Genomic DNA, 19,531 nt, shown 5'->3' on the forward strand with positions numbered 1-19,531 from the left:
ATCATTAGTATCTGATTTAAATAACAAGAAGAGTTTAATTCCAGCTTCTACTCTTCCAGTGGCCCAATCATTAAATACAAAAGCAAACAAAGTAGGGCCAATAACAACTCAACAAACTCTCCAAGCACACAAATCTGTAACTACCACAGTGGAAGTTCACCAAAAACCACCAAGCCCACCTGTGCAACAAACGTTACCTCCTACCATTGCAAAAGGGAGTCTTGCTATTCCATCTTCCTTAGCTCAGCCCTCGCCACTAGTGCCAACTAAAAAGCTGTCACATGCAACGAATCCAATAAAAACACCCGCAATCAAAAACGCTGCTTATAACACCAAAAATGCTGCTTACAACACCAAACGAAGCGGTCCTCGCTCTGCCCATCTCCCGCCAGAAGCAACCCCATTCGTCATTGTTATGACTGGGGTTCCTGAGCTACATCCAAACTCAGATGAACCAGGATGGTCCTTAAAAAACAAAGTGCTACACTGGCTTTCAATCAACAGGCCCCTTCCCCCATACGCCAATAACAGAGTCACATCAGTTCGCAGGGCTCCCTGGGTGGGGAAAGAGTTAAAATCTATTCCCGGGGATTGTGTAATAATAACTTTTGAAGATCCCCAAACGGTCGAATATATTTCCCCTCCTGAGGGTTCATTAATATCCTTAGAAGGAATAGGCACCAAAAGACTGTCCTTTTTTTTATACTCCAGCTAAACGCTACGTTCCAGGTCCTGAGTGGAATTGGACTCAGGTAGGAAATTGGAATAGGAAACCAGATTGGGCCGGCTGGACGGGTCAGGGAGATAGAGATACTAGGTCATCTTATGATTGGAGGGGTATTCCCACGTACAACAGATTTGACTGTTTAGAGATGGTGGATTGACCACGATCGGCCAACAATCAGGATAATAGGAATTCTCCTATTTTAGGTCTTTCACCACCACCACCTCCACCATCTACATCTTTACTATCTTTGAGTCCAGTGACCCGACTAGAGTTACCATCTCCCATCATAGAGTTAACGGCTTTAACAGATGTACACTTACAACAATGTGTTGAGATTCTGCCCTATTCCGTTAACACAGATAATACAGACAACCAGTCTTCCCTTCATACTGCATCTCAAACAGGAAGACTGGTACCGAATACTAAAACACCATCGACCCTGCAAATATCTGTACTATTCTGGAATGTAGCAGGTCTTCGACCAAAGATCTTACTTGAACCATGGCTGAAATTTGTATCTACTCATCAGATAATCTGTTTGCAAGAGACTTGGACAGTTAACCCGCTACACATACAAGGCTATAAAACATTTCATTGCCCAGCGAGCCCATCCACCCACGGTAGACCCAAGGGCGGCTTAGCAATATATGTTTCAAATAACCTGGCAGTAAGAAATATCTCCATTCTCCATATTACTTTGTACTACCAAATATTATTGGTTACTTTTAACAATGGTACGTCATATTGTTTTATTAATTTTTATAATAATTTATCACCAGTAGAATGTGTAAAAATTGTTTCTGCACTCTGTTTGTTTAAAAAAGAACAACGCCTCAAGAAAATATCATCTGCCTGTAATATAGTATGGGGAGGAGACTTCAATGTCCCATTGTGTTCAACCTATAAAAATGGTAATTGTGGGCTTTTAGATGAAGGGGACTGCCCAATGACCCATTTTACTCATTCCCCTATAGGTGATTCGTTGAACGATAGTATTATGTCATTAGAACTGATGTATGCTAATGAACTCGCAGACCCTCCCGTGGAATTTAAACCCACTTTCCACGGTAGAGATTGCTCTAGCACTATTGATTTTATACTATGTTCCTACTTCTTAAAGGGTATACTTCTCCAGTTTACCACAGGCTCAGAAATCTCAGGCGATCATTTCCCCAACAGCATTACCTTTAAGCTGACCCTTACCGACTCCTATCCTATTAGGACGAGCCAACTGACTCAGAAATCCTTGTCCATGGACAGAACTAATGGTTTTTCTGTCAAATGGTCAAAGATTAACCCTACAACAATTACCAACAAAGTTGTATTAAAGGCCTCCTCATGGATCAATAACTGTCTGGCGGAGGATTCTCCCCCTGAACTGATTATATCCAGCCTTAGGGAGATCCTAAAAGTAATTCAGGCCGAATTATTTTGTAATCGCAAACTAGGTAACCAGCCAGTACCCAGATGGTTTATTAGTACATGTCGAAAAGCGCTAAACGCTCTAAAAAAGGCTCTACTTAATCAACCCAGAGACAAAAACGAAGTAGCTAAACTTAGATCAGAGTACAAACAGGCCCAAATTAACTGTAAAAAGATCACAAGAAAAAATTGTGGGCCCAATTACACGAGAGCACCCGCACTAAGGATAGCTCTCAATTTTGGCAGGTAGTTAAATCCCCTTTTCTTGCCGAAGAGAACTCACATCAGCATTTGGATGTGGCTGTTACTGCAGACGAGTGGGTGATTCACTTTTCAAAGATCTTTAGTGATCCCCCCTCGGACTGCCCTGCTCAGGTTGAATCGATAGTTGACACCCCTAAAACAGAGATATATCCAATAGATCTCCATTTTACTCTCAGTGAGATCACGCATGCTCTATCCTCCTCAAAAACCGGAAAGGCTCCTGGCCCTGACGGAGTCCCTCTTGATATATTTCTCGCTAACATTGACTTATGGTCCCCAATAGTCACCCAGGCGATGGCGGCAGTTTTAAAAACTGGCCTTTTGGATTCCTGGTCTTCCTCCATACTCCTCCCAATTTTTAAAAAGGGCGATAGAAATAACCCAGCCTGCTACAGGCCCATTTCCCTCCTGGATTCACTGGGGAAGGTTGCGGGTCGCCTAATCCTGGAACGTCTCCAGGATTGGGCAACGGAGAAGAACATCATCACTGATCTCCAGTATGGTTTCCGGGAGGGATTGGGTACTGTCGAACAGGCTTTAAATTTAACCCTTTTAATTGGAAAGTACGTGAAAGTAAAACGGAGCAATTTATATCTGGTCTACGTCGATCTTAGCGCGGCGTTTGACTGTGTGATTCATGCCAGGTTGTGGTCCATTTTGGAAGGGATGGGTGTTGATCCTCCGCTCATCAAGTTCCTGCGCGAGCTTTATTCTGATGCTTCAGCTTGCGTGAGGTACGGGATGGGAGGAGAATTGTCATCCTCATTCCCTATCACACGAGGAGTCAGACAGGGTTGTGTCCTGGCCCCCTTCTTGTTTAATCTTTACACTAACGGGCTGGAAACAGCCATGTTAGAAGGGAGCCAGGACCTTCCTACCATCAACCACCGCCCTATCCCAGCACTACTATATGCTGATGACTCTGTTATACTTGCCAGAACCCTAGTACAGCTCCAAAGACAACTGGATAAATATTGTAAGTACATGCTTTCACTGGGCCTAAAAGTGAATAAAAGTAAGACCTTCGTCATGTACACGGGCCCCAAGGTAAAAAGTTCTAAACATCTTGTCATCGAACAAACCAAACTGGAACGAACCAGGGAATATCCCTATCTGAGTATTTTAATAGACGACCAGTTAACCTGGAAAAGGGCGATGGCGAGCAGGAAATTACTTTTTCAGAGAGCGACCTCGGCTCTCGTTTCCTTCTCCAGAAAACTGGGCAAACCTGATCCATCTGAACTGCTTAAAATCTATCAAGCAAAGTGCCACAGCATCGCAACTTATGGAGCGGGTGTCTGGGGTTATATAAATACTGAAGACCTGCAAAAAATACAAAATGGCTTCACAAAATATTTACTGGCACTCCCACAGAGCGCGCCAATATGCGGTTGCCATGTGGAGCTTGGTATTGACTATCTTTCGGATAACATCAAATGTCAACCAATTCTCCTATGGCACCGTATTTGGACTAAGCCACAATGTCACTTAACCCGTGCACTGATCTCTGATTGTCTAAAAATGCCATCTTGGAAGCAAATCCCATGGTTAATGTACGTTGTCAATTTCTTGAAGGATCTGAACCTCATCCATTACTTTACTGATCCACCTTCTCTTGTTGAAATAACTAGAAAAGAACTAAAAAATCAATGTCTTAACCATTTGCGAGAATTGCGTCTCTCCTGTGAAATACATAAGCCAGCAAACGTCCAAGTATTGATGGTCCAGGTGTCCTCAGGTATCCAGCCCTACCTTACTTTTTTATATCGAATCATGAAAAATACCTACTAACAAGGTTTCGTTTTAATTTGTTTTTTCCTCTTGTTACCTTTCCAACAGTATCAAATTGGTCTTATGATCTAATCAATTGCCCGTGCGATCATGTCTCCCCTCAAACGACTATTCACGTTGTTTTATTTTGTCGTTACTACGATCAAGCACGCAAACGTTGGATCATTCCACTGTTGCGACAAATGGGGTTGAGGACATGCCGTCCGGCTATGCTAGCACTTCAACAGCTTGACTCTCAATATGTGGCAAAGAATGTAGCGCTGTTTTTGAAATCATGTTTAATGGTTGGTAAAACTATGGTGATAATGTCTAACTGAATCCCTGTTTTTTCGATCCAATTTTGCACATACTCTTCTGCACATACTCTTTTAATCTTGTAATATAATAATGTGTTTTTATGCAAATGTATTTAATTTTCTATGATGTACTTTTTATGATTATCAAAATGATTAATCGAATAAAAGATTTTGAAAGTGTAAAAGTGTGTTTCATGGCACTGAATTTGTGTAGTTGTAGCCCCCCCCCCCGTTGTTTGAAGTACATTTATTCTCAGAAATGAGCGCCTGTATTAAAGCAATTTCATATGATACAATTAGAAAATATAACTGCACAAATCGGTACTTTTTTCACATTTGTCTTGGGGTTGCAGGCCCGTAAACTTGGGACCCTTTTAAGCTTTACATCATGTTTTTATTTGTCATGTCTAGTTTAGTAGCTGTATGTTGTAGCGACTTTCCACTGTGCCTAGATGGTTGTAAAGTAGTGGTGACTGGTGACCAGCTTTGGCCCTGGCGATCTGGAGCTTTGCCAGGTTTTCGTGATATCCACTTGGGAAATCTTCATACAGTTAAACTAACTGGGAATCACTGAGCACCGTTAAATTGATAGTTGTAACAGTTGCTTTTTATATTGCTTAGAAACGGTACAAATACAATATCTGAAAGAGACCGTAGTTATAGATTCCTTACCTTAGAATTACCCCCAGGCATCAGACTGGATCCAGATTATTTTTTTCTTAGCACTACCCCTGGGCATCGGTAAGTGGCATTGGTCGACTCCACGTTTGGCATTGTGGTCGCCGGGATGATGTTGCGGTGTCTACTTAGACGCCGTCCCTGCGCGCTGACGTCCGTTCTTTATTTTTCCGCGCCAGCCAGCGCAGATCCGGAGAGAGCTTGCCCTTTAGTCACTTTTTGACCAAAACTTTTTCGACTTTTGTTGTTTTTTTTTGTCCTTCGACTCCTCGTGCACGCAGGTATGTCCCATCGACGGGCCGGCTTCAAGCCTTGTGACTCCTGTCACAAGCTGATGTCTGTCACTGATCCGCACCTTGGGTGCCTCTGGTGCCTATAGCGCAACCACGACCCGAAGTCGTGCTCTGACTGTCGGGCCATGAACCAGAAGTCTTTGTGGAAGCTTCTGGAGGCCCGGCAGTTGGCTCTGCGCCACTCGAGGTCCCAGTCGAGAGGAAGGTCTCGGGACTGGTCGTGGAGCCATCACCACTCATCATCGAAGGCTTCGGACTCCACGGGTAAGTCGAAGCACAAGAAGAAGGCGAAGAAGCATCGTCGCTTTTCACCTTCTCCCCGTCTTTCGGCCTACGCGATGTGGGAACCAGAGCGTTGTCGCTCTCCGGGTCTGCCTTCGGAGCCTGCTTCTGGGACCACTACTCATTTCCCTCCCTTTCCAGGAGCCGGAGCGTCCCCTTCCCAGCTTTGAGCTCTCTACGAAGCGCTGCATAGCATCTTTGGGCAGCCCGACTCCGCTGGCGCACCATCGGGCCCCGCAGACTCGTCTCGGGCCCTGGGCCTTAAGGGCTGGCGACTTGGGCGCCGGAGGACCCCGAGGATCCAGGCCTGGATCCGGATCGGAGCCGGTTGACCTCATGGTACCTTCCCGGTGCCGATTCCATTGGCGACACCTCCGATGCCGGTTGCACCCCCAACCGGCGTCGACTCTATCCTTGCCCCCCGACTTGGACACTGAGCCAGACCGGCATCAACCGGCGCCGGTATAGGCACCAACCGGTAATTTTGTACCACTGTTCTTTCCTGGCGTTCCCTACCGCCATCACTGGCAGCCAGAGGAGGGTGAGGATGACTGGGAGGGGTCTGGTGACCCTCTAGCTGACAAGCTTGAGGAGCAGGACTGGCGAGAGGAGTTGGGTGAAGCCAGTGGTCTGGATACCTCACCAGACCTTGGTATGCTTTCTCCCCCTACCGTGGCTACGGAGGGGGGGGGCTCCTACGCTGTGGTGTTGCGTAGGGTGGCTGAGGCCTTGGGCCTTGAGCTTCCTACGGTGGCAGTCACGACTAACCTCCTGACTGAGGTGCTTCAGCCAGCAGCGGCCTCTTCGGAGCCCCTACTGCCTTTCAATGAGGCCCTCACTGACATGCTTCTGGGCACTTGGTCCAAGCCCAGCACAGGGGCTCCTGTGAATAGGATGATTGCCAGGCGCCACTGCTCGGCCCCGGGCAACCCACTTTTCCTCTCCCAACCCCATGCCCTCAAGAGCTTGGTGGTCCAAGCCTCAACATTTAGAGGCCCGTTCCCTACTGCTCCCCCAGACAGGGAATCCAAGAAGCTGGACCATCTTGGGAAGAAGACGTTTTCTTCTGCCAGCTTAGGACTGTGGTCGATGAAAACCACATGTCTCTTGGGCAGTTAACCACACTCTGTGCGGGACACAGTTGCTCAAGTGCTGCCACAGTGCCTAGAGGAGGTCCGGGCCATGCTCACCCGTGCAGTTGCAGAAGGTCGAGATGCAGCAAAGTTCGCCATCAGGTGTGAACTGGATATAGCCAACTCGCTGGGTAGAACGATTTATATGTCAGTAGCTCTGAGGCGCTACGCCTGACTGAGGTCCACTGGCTTCTCTGGGGATGTTCAATCAACCCTTTTGGGCATGCCCTTTGATGACTGTTGCCTGTTTGGCGACAAGACAGACAACGCATTCAAGCGTTTCAAGGACTCTAAGGCTACAGCCAGAGCCATGGGCCCCACTGCCACCTCTCGCCCCATGCAGTCTGCCTTTCACCCTTTTCGTGGCTACGGAAGGGGTGCCCCACCACGTTCCACCAGAGCCACAGGCCTGTGCTAGCTACCCAGCCTCTGCGCGGCTGAAGACGTGGGACCCAACGTCGTGGGGCCAGCGGGCTAGGGGGCACAACCACCCCTCCCAGCAGGATCACATCGATATAAACAGGTCTGATGAGTTAAGTATGGGGCTTTTGTAAATCAGTGAGTTCACCTTAACTTCTATAGGACTCATGAGGATTCAAGATTCTAAGGGGTTGTATTTCGAAACTGCATCAAGAGAGTCACAATGTTGCTCAAGGGCATGGCGCAGTTGTAGATATATAAAGAATTGGGATTTATGGAGTGTGTATTTAGCTTGAAGGGATAGGAATGGTTTTATAAGTGACCCCTGCCACATGTCTCCCACGGGTAGATCCCAAAATTATCCCAATCTCCAAACCCATCCAAGGACTACAAGGGATGCAGTCATTGTCCCTTCAATAGTGGGGTCTCCAGCATGATCAGTTTATCCCAGCAAGTTTGTCTTTGCCCCGATAACCAATTTATGAGAACCCCTCGAGTTGGCTCAGGAAGGTGTGAGGGAATGGGGCTTCCATAAAGCATACCTATGACGTCTAGACCCATGGTTGCCACCTCTAGACATCACGCTGGGTCTTCCCGTCTGCCGTTTAGCCATTTGTTGACCACTAACTCGTGGGCCATCCAGTAATGGAGACAGACATCTGCCTTGCCCATATCTCCATCATAGGGTGATTAGGCATGTTTACCGAATGCGATTCCGGAGGGATGATTCAGCCATTCAGAAGGCAGGTTATTTGGCCATTAGGGTGGAGAACCAGACATGCAATATCAGCAATGGGTAATTGTATAAGGTGTGCAGCATGGCGGTATCGCAATCATTTTTAACAAGGCTATATGGCCTAGGTCTTGCGAGGGCGTCGCACCCAACTGTTCATGTATGAATGGCGAACATCCTGGTGTGTGAAATAGCAACAACTTAAAAATTGTTTAACATGTGTGTGTCCCCCACCCCGCCGTCCAGAATCATCTGTTGCCCCACCCCTCCAAACATACTAAAGCAAACAGGTGTAAGTCTAGAGGACTTTTGTCCCTGTGTCTGTAATTTGTGATTTGGGGGGGGCTGCAGGGGAGGTTTTTGCTCGAAGGACCTATGAGCTGTCTTCACCACAAAGCAGTTAGATAGTTGATACATGGGCATTCAGGTGGCGATTCAGTCTTCCAGAAAGATTTATGGGGTTAGGATTTCGATAACTTGCATTAAACCCACAAAGTGAAGGTTACAGCGTCTGATCCTGTTTTCAGCATTCTCTACTCTCTCTTTCAGGAGCTTAGATGTTAACAATATAGAAACCGTACACTGAAGTTATCGAAGGGTATCTTCCAGCGCGGCCATTCAGGCGTCTACCTTGGTGACTGTCTGCCACACCATTGCAATTTGGGGGCGGGGTTACAGAGACCACAGATCTCTGGGCTCTAGACGAGGGGCATGCATTTGTTGATTTGGCGTTGTCGCAGTAGGTTTGTTGCAGCCCATGGTGTAGAGCTGGTGCAGTCTGACGTGAATTATGAGTTAAGAAGCCAAGGCAATGCTGGTAACACTACTAGTATGGTTCATAGGCATCCATCTATAGAAGTGGGGTGCATCAGCTTGTTCCACCAAGCTTAGGTGGTCAGCACGAGCAGCTGTAGCTGGGCCCTCACACCCCACTCCAGTTAGCACTACTATTAAGTCTAGACCTGCCCCAGATACGAGGCCAGTAAATGGTGAAAGTAGAGAGTGGCCACTGTGGTCCTGCAGTCTTCACCAGCACTCCCGGTCCAACCCCACTGTTGGCTGGTCGCCCCAGTCCAGACGATCAGCCAGGCAGAGTGTAGTATCGTGAGATGCAGCTGGTAGAAACAACAACAGTTGATTTGCCCCTGTTTCTGGCAAACAGCACCCCTCTGCAGCCCCATATGACCCTTACCCCCACGCACACCATGGGTCTACACTCTTCAAGGTTCCCCCCTCCATGTTAAAGAGCAATGCCCTCGCACACAACAAACAAGGTATGTCAACAGTGGTTATAAAATAAACAACATTCTATGTATAGAGCCAATCGTAGAGAATAATACTCCTGTCTGTCTCAGCTGGGCACGTGTGTTGAGGGAAAGGAGAAGAGCAAATGCTTGAAACTTCTAAGGAGGTTCCAGGTGTGGTGGCAACTTCCGTCAATCGGAGTAGTGATTGAAGAAGGGTTATTTGGATCTTCACGTGGTGGTATTCTCACGTATTTAGCAATCATCAGCACAGGGAATCAGAGTGCTGTATCGGCCGTGCTTAATACGTTTGCAGATTAAGCCCAAAACCGGGAGGGGATGCACTGGCAGGTTCCGCTTCGCGTGGGTGCACCTTGAATCAGGAAGTATCAAAACCGTGGCATCCCTCCTCCTTTAGTTCCCGGTCGCCGTTTTCCAACTACGGACTAACCCTTCTTCAATTGGCTGGTTGTGGAACTAATAAACTTATATCCATCTTCCAAGACGAAATTGCAACTGTCTCAACGATTGGCTCTATACATAGAATGTTGTTTATTTTATAACCACTGTTGACATACCTTGTTTGTTGTGTGTGAGGGCATTGCTGTTTTACATTGTTTCGTAGGTTTGGTGACAGACCGACTTGTGAACGGTTAAGGGGTCTTATCCGCTCGCCCTTCCGCACCACGCCATATACATAGCTATTTATACACACTAGACGTCCACACTAGGTAGAGCGCCCTTCCTTATCTGAAACACTAAAAACCCCGCCTGCTGTATTCCCCCCCTCCATGTTCTCCAGTTGGGGGGGCATGGCTAAATCATTAGGGAGTGGGTGCCAATTGCCCTGCCGCTCCACAGCGGGAGCCCCAGGCACAACAGCAAGAAGCTGGTGGCCTGCGCTGTCATCTTTTCGCGCCTGGAAGAGTCTCACCTGCCACTCCCACACCAGCAGTATGCCTACGAATCATTCGGCACCACGAAGATGCGGAGAAGTACTGTTTATAGGGCCGAGGGCCCAGTGCTTTCCAAGGTGTATTGTTTTTGGCACGCGGCTCCCGGAACCCCAGTGGGGGCTGTGCGACTGCCACATTTTTTAGCGCAGTCTTGGGGCCGAGGGCCTGGTATTTCCTCGTTCTTAGTGCATGTGGTTTCTAGTGCCTATGTGGAGCTGCGCAGCTTCACCCAGCGCCAGCCACAGGTGACGAAAGGGGGCTTTTAGGCTGCAGCGTGGCCCTCACTGCTTGCCACAGGTGTCCTGGAGGCTGGCGGGAGTCGTTTGTGGTGTCATCACCCTGTCAGCACCACCTTGTTAGAGCAGTGGCGGGCCCAGCCAGCCGGGAGCTCTAGCAAAGAGTAACCACCATCGTGACCCCTCAGGCCATGCCCCCGTTTTTAAATATTTTAAAGTAGGGCTCTTTCATGTCAAAGGTTACTTTGCTAATTTTTCCTGCAATTTTAAAACCTGAATTGGTTAGTCAACACAGACCAGCATGAAGCTATGGTTCTTTTCTCATCCTAGTGGAAGGCCCGGAATGTGCTGCAGTCCAAAGGTGACATTTAACTTCCCATGCCATTGGTGTATTTTCCTGACCCATATACAATAGCTTTAGTGGAAAGTTAAATGTTCCTGTTGGTGATTAGCCAATTTGACCATGTTTTAGGAGTCCGAGAATATACCTTTGACACTTGATAGGAGTACCCTGGTATGTAGAGTTTGATAATAGTAATGCTTGTCAGGATTAAAGGGGGTGATCATGCAAAACCAAGGATTTTCTCACAGCTTTTGAAAAGTCACTTAAGAAGGTTTATCTTCAATTAAATACATATTGTATAAGATCCTTGTTAAAGGCCATGACCACGTGGAGCACAGTGGAACCCCTGTAAACATTGTTCCACCAACACCTTCCATGCAGTCTAAAGATTTCTGAGCGGCAGTGCTCTGACTTCTCTGGTGCTTGTTGTTTCTGGACGCCAAAAATGTTTTTTTGGTGACTGAGGAAGGGATCTGTTCGAAAAAGTACATAGTGTTCACCAAGCTTTCCAACCTAGCTGAAGTGAGATGGAGGAGCCTGTTAAAAACACACTGATTTAACAGTCTCCATACTCATTACCTGGTACAACATACATGTAGCTTATAGATGTATGACCATTAGTTAGAAGGGCTGTAAGAATATCCGTGACTTGGGTGTCTTTGTTGTCACCCACCACCATTAAAGGTCCTACTGGCGCAGATTCTGTAGGCAGGGACCCAACCATTCTGCTGAGAACTGTTCTTATTACATGGTCATGTTAACTGTTCTATTCAATTCAAAGCAACCTTGCGTTCAGGGTTTTGTCGGTGATGCCTCCTACAGAAAGGCCTCAACTCTGCTAGGAGAGGAAGATGTGGGCCTCTATTGCAGTGTTGGACCCACTCTGCCATAACACTGGATAAACACTCCCAGGACATCATTGGCTCATAACTTCACAGGACTACCTATCTGGACTACAAGGACTTCACCTCTGAGCTACTGAGACTGCCAGTGTACAATACCATTCGGTTATGATGAATGGGTGGGTGAATGCCCTCAAGACTGACTGATGCCATCAAGTAGGGTATAACATGGTACCTCAAAGCCCATTGACAAGACCTGTCCAGTCAGATAGAAGACATTGCAGATCCAATGGGTAACCGAGTAGTGCAATGTGATTCTCTCCTTGATAATCTTGCTTCACTACGCAGGGACACACCCAGGCCTTTAAGAACTTGATATTCCAGGCTGCTCAGGCCATCGTCTTCTGCGAGGATCTGAAAAATTGTTCCTTGAGGGTGAGCATGCGCATCACAATAACCTACTTTCGTGTGTAGTGATATTTATATTGTGTTTTCGCTATAGCACTATACCTAAAACATTTTTATATGCAATTCCCCCAAACAAAATGTGTATTCACTTTATCTATCTTGGAAGAATGAAAGGTGAAGTCAAGTTTGCTGGGATACAGACCGGCGACTTTCAGGTCACACACACAATCCAGACCTAAGGAGTGAGTAAATACGTCACTATTTCTGGTCTGTATGAGCAAAACAGTGTAGTTTTTTTTTAAAACAAGACCACTGCAGTCCTTGCCGCAATTGTGGGATAACAAAACATCCCCGGGCTGATGCCTGTTATCTTCACAGCCTGCGGGAAGTGCCCCTACCATACAGTATGTATATCTAACCCCGGCACAGGACGAGGTAACCCCAGCAGGCAAATCATTTTATATTAGTTTGTTTTCTGAAAGTGCCCTTAGTCTGTCCAGAGCCTTCTGTTGTTTTATATCAGAGGTGCCAGGGTGCATATGTTCCTTGTATTGTCCGCTGCATTTTACCCAGACCATTGAAACAAGCTATGGAAAGAACCTAATATTTATGACACAACCTTTAGAAAGGACTTTTTTCAGTATTTACTCGCTTCTCAGAGCATGTGCGCTGTTATTACTAAGACCAAATATATTCAAAACCACAAAGGTGGGAGCGGCACACCCAGTGTTTTGTTTGTGCCTTATGCAGTCATGTCTACATGTCCTCACCAGTTCAAATAGAAGTAGGCTCCTCAGATATGCGAAGCCTCAGAGAAGGCGTCGCTTAGGTTTAAGTATATTTATACTAATACTGAGTAAGCAGTTCATCTTTGAATTATTCATGTCCTGCTGAAAGTACATTCCACATTCTGAAGGTAAACTATCTATGCACTCTGAGCCAGGCCCCCTGCTTCAGTGCTCGGTGATTTGTACATCGAATCCAAAGTTTTCTCTTGGGCTTAGACTTGTCATGTGTCTGGCCATCTTTAGAGATAATGTATTTTTCATATTTTATTTGTATTTATTATTTTTACTAAGCATGACCAATATTATTCACCAATAACATGCCTCATGAGCAGGAGTATTATCTGTGAAACAGTTTGCATGTAAAGAGGGATGCTTATTTACCCATTCCTATGAATTCAAGGCACAAGAGATTTCTCAGATTTGTGGTAGACAGGAAACGCTATCCAAAGACATTGGGGTAGATGCCTCACTCACTTATCGTGACATGCTTCATTATCGGTGCCTATCCACTCCCTGGTAAGATGATACTACCAGGGCGGTCTCAACCGTGGATGGAAATGGGAGTTCTTAGCTAAAGTAAACTGGATAAGCAGGGACCCAGAAAAGTTATATATTAAAAATATCTTCGATGTACCCAAAGGTTTTACTTTATCAGGAGGGTACCTGGGGTATGGGTAGAAACGTGAAAGTGGAGGGTTCTATTCAATTGTACCCTCGTCTTGATGCCAACATGTTTCAGCTCTAGAGTATTCAAATACCAAGTTTCTTTCAGAAGCCAAAAACAGAGACATCATTACACATTCTGGACCAAGACATGCAGTCATGTATTACATATGTAGGACAAAAGCAGACAGAAAAACAAAACAACTTTTTGTGCCCTTTGCAAATAGTTTTCTAGGAATACCAGCTACAAAGAACACAATTGCAAGATGGATAGCTCACACAATTCAGTTGTATCACAAGAATGCTGGAGACTCATTACAAAAGACTCCAGGAGCACATTCAGCAAGAAAGAAGTGATCAGCCATTGCTTTTTTCCAGTAAATACTCCATTACAAGACATCTGTATGGCAGCAACTTGGTCATCAGTACGCACGTTCACAAAACTTTGTGTAGATACATAGATGAACAAGGAAGCACAAGTAGGACAAAAGTTCTTACAACATCGGTTTTAAAGTTAGTGCTAATCTTCAACTGCTACAAAATCGATGAACAGCATCTGAATCCAGAAATGATTTACGCTGCAAAATATGTAGTTTACCTGTCGGTGTAGTTTTGTACCTTGAAGAACTTTCTGGATTTACAAGTGAACCCACTCACCTCCAGCAAGAAGATGATAGGAGGAAACCGCACACAAAAAATAAAAAATCTGAACATGGTGGCCAAAGGTGGCAGCTTCCGGATGAAGCATGCCGACGTCGCAAGGGAACACCAACAGAAAAACAAGCACTGGCGTTGCCAATAGGTTTCGCATTTGGAAAGTTGGAGCTATTGGTTTTGTAAATGACATTTTATATTTATATATTGTTATTGACAATGCCAATAACGATATATAAATATAAAATGTCATTTACAAAACCAATAGCTCCAACTTTCCTACTGCGAGACCTATTGGCAACGCCAGTGCTTGTTCTTTTTAAGCACTCTTCTAGAGTACATGTATTACCCAGTGCATTCTTGTCTACTTCTCCTCCTCTGTCATGCTGGCTTCTGTTGCTCTTTCACCACCCATGTGCGCCTCCTCCACCAGCGCCAAATGTTTATCTTTTGCTTCCCACTACCCACTCTCACATGTTGCTTCCTTCACACCCTCAGTGTTGCTTCCCTCCACACACATCCTGTGTTGCTTTCACCACCGCCCACCCCCATGATGTTGCTTCTGCACACCCATGTTTCTTCCACTCCCCACCAGCTCTCTGTGTTGCTTCCAACACTTTTTACCTCGTGTTGTTTCCGAAAATAATAAATAAAAATAGGATTTTCCGCATTTTTTCTTTTCACTAACCACGCCTACAAAATGATGTGGCTTTTAAAAAATTGTTTAAACATGCTGCATAGCATCAGGGATACTGTGCAACATGACAAAAAAATGGTAGCCAGTAAGTCTCAAAGGTGATACATATCGGCTTTACCAATGCTTATTTTTATTCTCAAGTTTCTCGTGTATAGCCAAAGCCTCATCATTTCACTTTAATGAGGGTATATGTAAAGGAAAAGCCTCAAAGATCAAGCTACAGATAATGGTGTCAAATAAACACTCACCAATCATCGGTAGCAAATAACAAAGATACATATTTGCATATTCGGCTTCTAGGCTAGGTTAAGTGCCCTTGCACCAGAGCACAGTTTCCTTAATAAGAGTATTAAAAATGTTAATAAAGCTCCAGAATATGTTGGTAGATGAATTTGTTTTTGAAAGAGTAACTATACTTCAGTAGTAGCACACCTGTCATGTTTGCAGTGTTACGAGAAATAAAGACATACAAACGTAAACAGAAACAAGCCCATAATAAAACTAAAAACATGACTAATTCCAGATTGGGTTTAAGTATATCATGGAGTCTCGTGTGTGTGGTTTTTTTTTTAAAACTTGCAGTATTTTCTAAAAGGAAATGCAAATATCCTAAGAATTAAAAGTTAAAACGCATGGAAAACTCAAAACTGGAAGTGCTGCTCATACGAAGGAGCAAGTTCATATCACTACATTATACACATAAAAATATCAAGCCACAAATACTAAAGAGTGGGATCTGACATGGGATAATCCCAGAGGTATTCGCTTGTCCCGTATCAGATGTGCTTAGTTTACCTAGCCATATGTTTTTGCTGCATTCTCTTATTGCAGCCTTGTTATTGTCATTATGGACAGAACACTACTTTATTCAAAGATTAACTGAGGTAGATACCCCAGTTTTCTTAGCGTTTTATTAAGTGTCACTAGTGGTGTCCTATGAGGGATCCAAATGTCACAGACATAGATATATTAATGTAAACGTGTACAGTAGCACATTGGAAATATAGCTCTCTTAAAAGGCGTGAAGGTCTAAACATGCTCTTAAAGTTCGAGCTCTGCTCTGCTGCTTCTCACGTACCAAACCTGGCAGGCGTGCACACCTCCACCTGGCTCTGGCTGTCGATGTGCTCAGAGAGGATGCTCATCCGTTTGGCCGACTCGTTGTACTTAACCTCGAGGTCCTTGATGTCCAGCCCCTGCGGCAGAGGCCGGGGCGCCCCGCTGACCGTGACGAATACCCTGTCCCCGTCTGGGTAGGTGACAGGGTCCAGAGCCCGCACCCGCACGTGGCAAGGCAGCTCCACCAGCAGGCGGCCGACGGGACTGACCACCAGTGTCCACTGTTTCAGGGGCAGGTTCTTGGGGGAGCTGGCATGCAGCCTGCAGGGCACAGCCCAGAGCGGGCGAGGGTAGGTGGGCGACGGCCGGTAGACCGTGGCACTGCCTAGCAGTATGTGCACGGAGCGCTGCAGGGGGCCATTCAGCGCCGGTATTAGGGGCGCCCTGGGGAAGGCAAGAGCCATACCTGCGACCTGAAACTATAACAGACGAGTCAGGGTTATATTTCTTCTAAGTGTGCAAAAATGTTGCCACTCTTGGGAAGAGCAGCATTCCTAGGAAACACTTCCGTAAATCGAAACTTCGGGTCGGAAGTACTAACCAATCCCGTGAGCCTGCCAAGTTTGTCATCCAATGACGAGCAGCTTCAGCGACTGTCCTATCAAAAACTGGTTAGTAAGCGACATATGCCCGTGTGCGCCTGGATATGGAAAGAAGCGCAACCAACCTTAAAACAAGGTTTAATTTGTCATGGGAGTGCGTTCTATTGAAGCAATTGCTCCCACTCTGATCTTGACAAGTGTTTATATGTACCTTTTTTTATCACTCCCAAGCGTGTCATGCTTGCCTCTAAAAACAATTTGAAAATGTTTATTAGTACACAAAGACGACTTCTTGTTTGAACCGGGTTTTGTACATTATTAATTAGTCTAATGACGCCGAGGGCCGCTACGAAAAACACGAGCATTTGATTTCTGCATGCTTTCAAAACAAGTCAGGCCCGGGCCGCGCTGTGATTGGCTGACGTCACGGGGGTTTCCCGGCCGGCAGCCAATCACAGCGCGGCCCGGGAATGACGTCACGGGGGTGTCCCGGGCCGGCAGCCAATCGCAGCGCGGCCCGGGACAAAGGGGCGGGGCTTAAAAAAAGCACCAGAAACGCCCCCGAATCGCGTTTTCGAGAGAAAACGCGATTGACAGCCTCTGCCTCCCAATGGCTAGCCTCCATTTATGGAGCTAGCCAATTGGAAACAGAGGCTGTCCTAACCTCACTATTAGAAACAACAGATTTCGATCTGGGAGTGGCTTCGCCCCTCGCCAGGTTACGAAACCTAAAAAGCGTAAAAGGACTAATGTTTAAAAAAAAAAATGTAAGCGAATTCCGGACCCAACCACTTGATGGTGGAATAATGCACAGCATGTGAATCCAGAAAATTCTTCAAGCTGCAGAACTACACTGGCCTGTAAACTATACATTCATGACCCTTATATATATTTAGTAACCTAAAGTAAATACATTATCTTACGTCGTTGGTATACCTTATGTATTACTGTAATGCTGAGAGAGTTTAAAAACTGTTCCTGTGTGCTAATTGTGTGGTGTCAAACATTCTTCATGTATAAGCTTAAGAAATGGCCTGTAGGTTTCAAATAGGTGTTTTATTGCGAGATCCATTTTATTGTTAATTTTATAATGTTTGTTTTGATATGCTTTTTTTTCCCCTTTTTTTAACTACAGGAAAGGATGATGCCCGTATGCAGCTCGACACTGTCCTCCAGGATGTTAATGATAAATATGTGGTGTTGGAGGAAACTGAAAAAAAGGCTGTCCATCGAGCACTGATTGAGGAGCGAGGGCGGTTCTGCAGCTTTGTTTTGCTCTTAAGACCTGTGTTGGTAGGTGTCATGCTTGACAAGGACATGTGAATCTGGTCTGGGATGTGGCATATCTTTTCACAACTCTCCTGTGTCTGCAATATTTTCAGTAGATCACTCCCTCTGAGATGACCTCTCTTTTTGTTACAAAGCCCAGGGTGAGCGGCTGTGCGTTAGGACCGACGAAGCACTACAGTGTGTTGTCAGCCTCCTGCATGTCAACATTTTACTACAGAAATAATCATACACTAGTAAAATATTCAAAAATGTAAACTGCTTGGAGAATACAAGTTGAATGTAAATGCCACAGTAAGTTTTCGATAGTTCTTTGTTAGATTCCAAAATGTCTGTCCCTTTTTTACCACTATAGAGTGCTAGTGGTTCATATACAATTCATAACCTAGATCTACAACCCTGTGCCCATAGTGTGTGGCTCAGAGACGAAAGAGGGGGCGGATAACAGAATGTGAAGCCTGAATTCTCTAGAAGGCCCCATGGCCTATATTGGCTAATTCATATGCTCCTGCTTTTCATCAAAATGTTGCAGCTCTTGATTCAGATTTTAATTTTGTTTGGAATTATAATAGTATTTACAAGACCTACAAATGTCCAATTTATGCATTTTACTTAACTTCTGTTTTTGTACTCCAGGGCATCTTGCAGTGCGGGTTCTCTTAGGTGTCAAGGCCCCAGGTTCTCCTCGGAATCAGGCCGAAGCTCAATGGGGTCCACCCCTCGACAGTCCCAAGTCCGGATAGAATAAATCCTCATTGACAGGAAGGAATATAGTTTATGGAATATATTCCAGATGTATGGGCCAACATGCAGGGTATAAAGTTCAGACGGAACCTTAGTAAGATAAATCTATGGCGTGGGTTTGGCACAGTGAGTAAATATGGGGCTATGCCTTCCTGGTCAATCTAGATAAGATTTTACAAAAAAATGTTGACAGCTTTTTTTAAATCTCTCAGTTGCACTTTGTTTAAAGAATCTGGTCTTAATTTCTTTTTTTTAGATGGTAGAGCAATTTGAAGGTGAAGTGAATAAGTGCTCTAGACTAAGGGAAGAGAGGCTATTTTTAATATATGTAATCCACTGGATCCTAAGACCATATTCAAGAGAGAGGCAGTCTTCTATTAGCTTCTGTGTAAGGTTAACAGAGTCTCTTCGCCAAATAGAATGCCATAGTATAATTTAAGCCAGGCTAACTATGTCATTAATATATGGAACATCCAATTCTGTGTAACAAATTAAGTTAAAGTAACTTGCAGGGAGGCCAACTAACTCAATGGTTTGGAGAGCTGAGGAAATAGAAACTCCCCAAATGCCTGCACCGTAGGTTACTACTGAGACAGCTTTTGCAGTATAAACTTTTTTAACCATATCAAGTGGTTTCGATCCCAGTTTTTTTGTAAAAGATTTCAGGGCAACAATACTTTTTTCCATCGATAAACCCCTTGTGGCAATCATGTTGGACCAATTTACTTGACTATCGAATTTTACCCCAAGATAAGAAAAGCTATCAATTTAGGCTAATTTCGGGCCGGCTATATAAAAATGTTGAACCTTCCTATCTTTACGGCCAGTGATTAAAAGAAAGGACTTCCACCAGTCATTTAAGGTGTGTGAATCATGGGCAGCTTCCGAAATCTCAAATATGGGGCGTAAGATGGTCAGCTCGTCACAGCTGATCTGGTGCCCAGCTTCATGGTTCAGTCAGCTAACCAA

The 19,531-nt window shown here is 45.3% G+C and overlaps 1 protein-coding gene across 4 annotated transcripts in view; it reads left to right on the forward strand.

Annotated features, from left to right (window-relative positions):
• The window catches only part of LOC144768495 (protein MTSS 1-like), a 563,908-nt gene that overhangs the window by 398,953 nt on the left and 145,424 nt on the right, over window positions 1-19,531 (forward strand). For all 4 annotated transcript variants that reach the window (XM_078652201.1, XM_078652202.1, XM_078652203.1 and 1 more), the window contains exon 7: window positions 17,667-17,824. In XM_078652201.1, coding sequence (XP_078508327.1) covers window positions 17,667-17,824 — 158 coding nt within the window. The remainder of the gene's footprint in view (window positions 1-17,666; window positions 17,825-19,531) is intronic.

The sequence above is a fragment of the Lissotriton helveticus genome, chromosome 7 (genome assembly GCF_964261635.1).
Source record: "Lissotriton helveticus chromosome 7, aLisHel1.1, whole genome shotgun sequence".
NCBI lineage: Eukaryota > Metazoa > Chordata > Amphibia > Caudata > Salamandridae > Lissotriton > Lissotriton helveticus.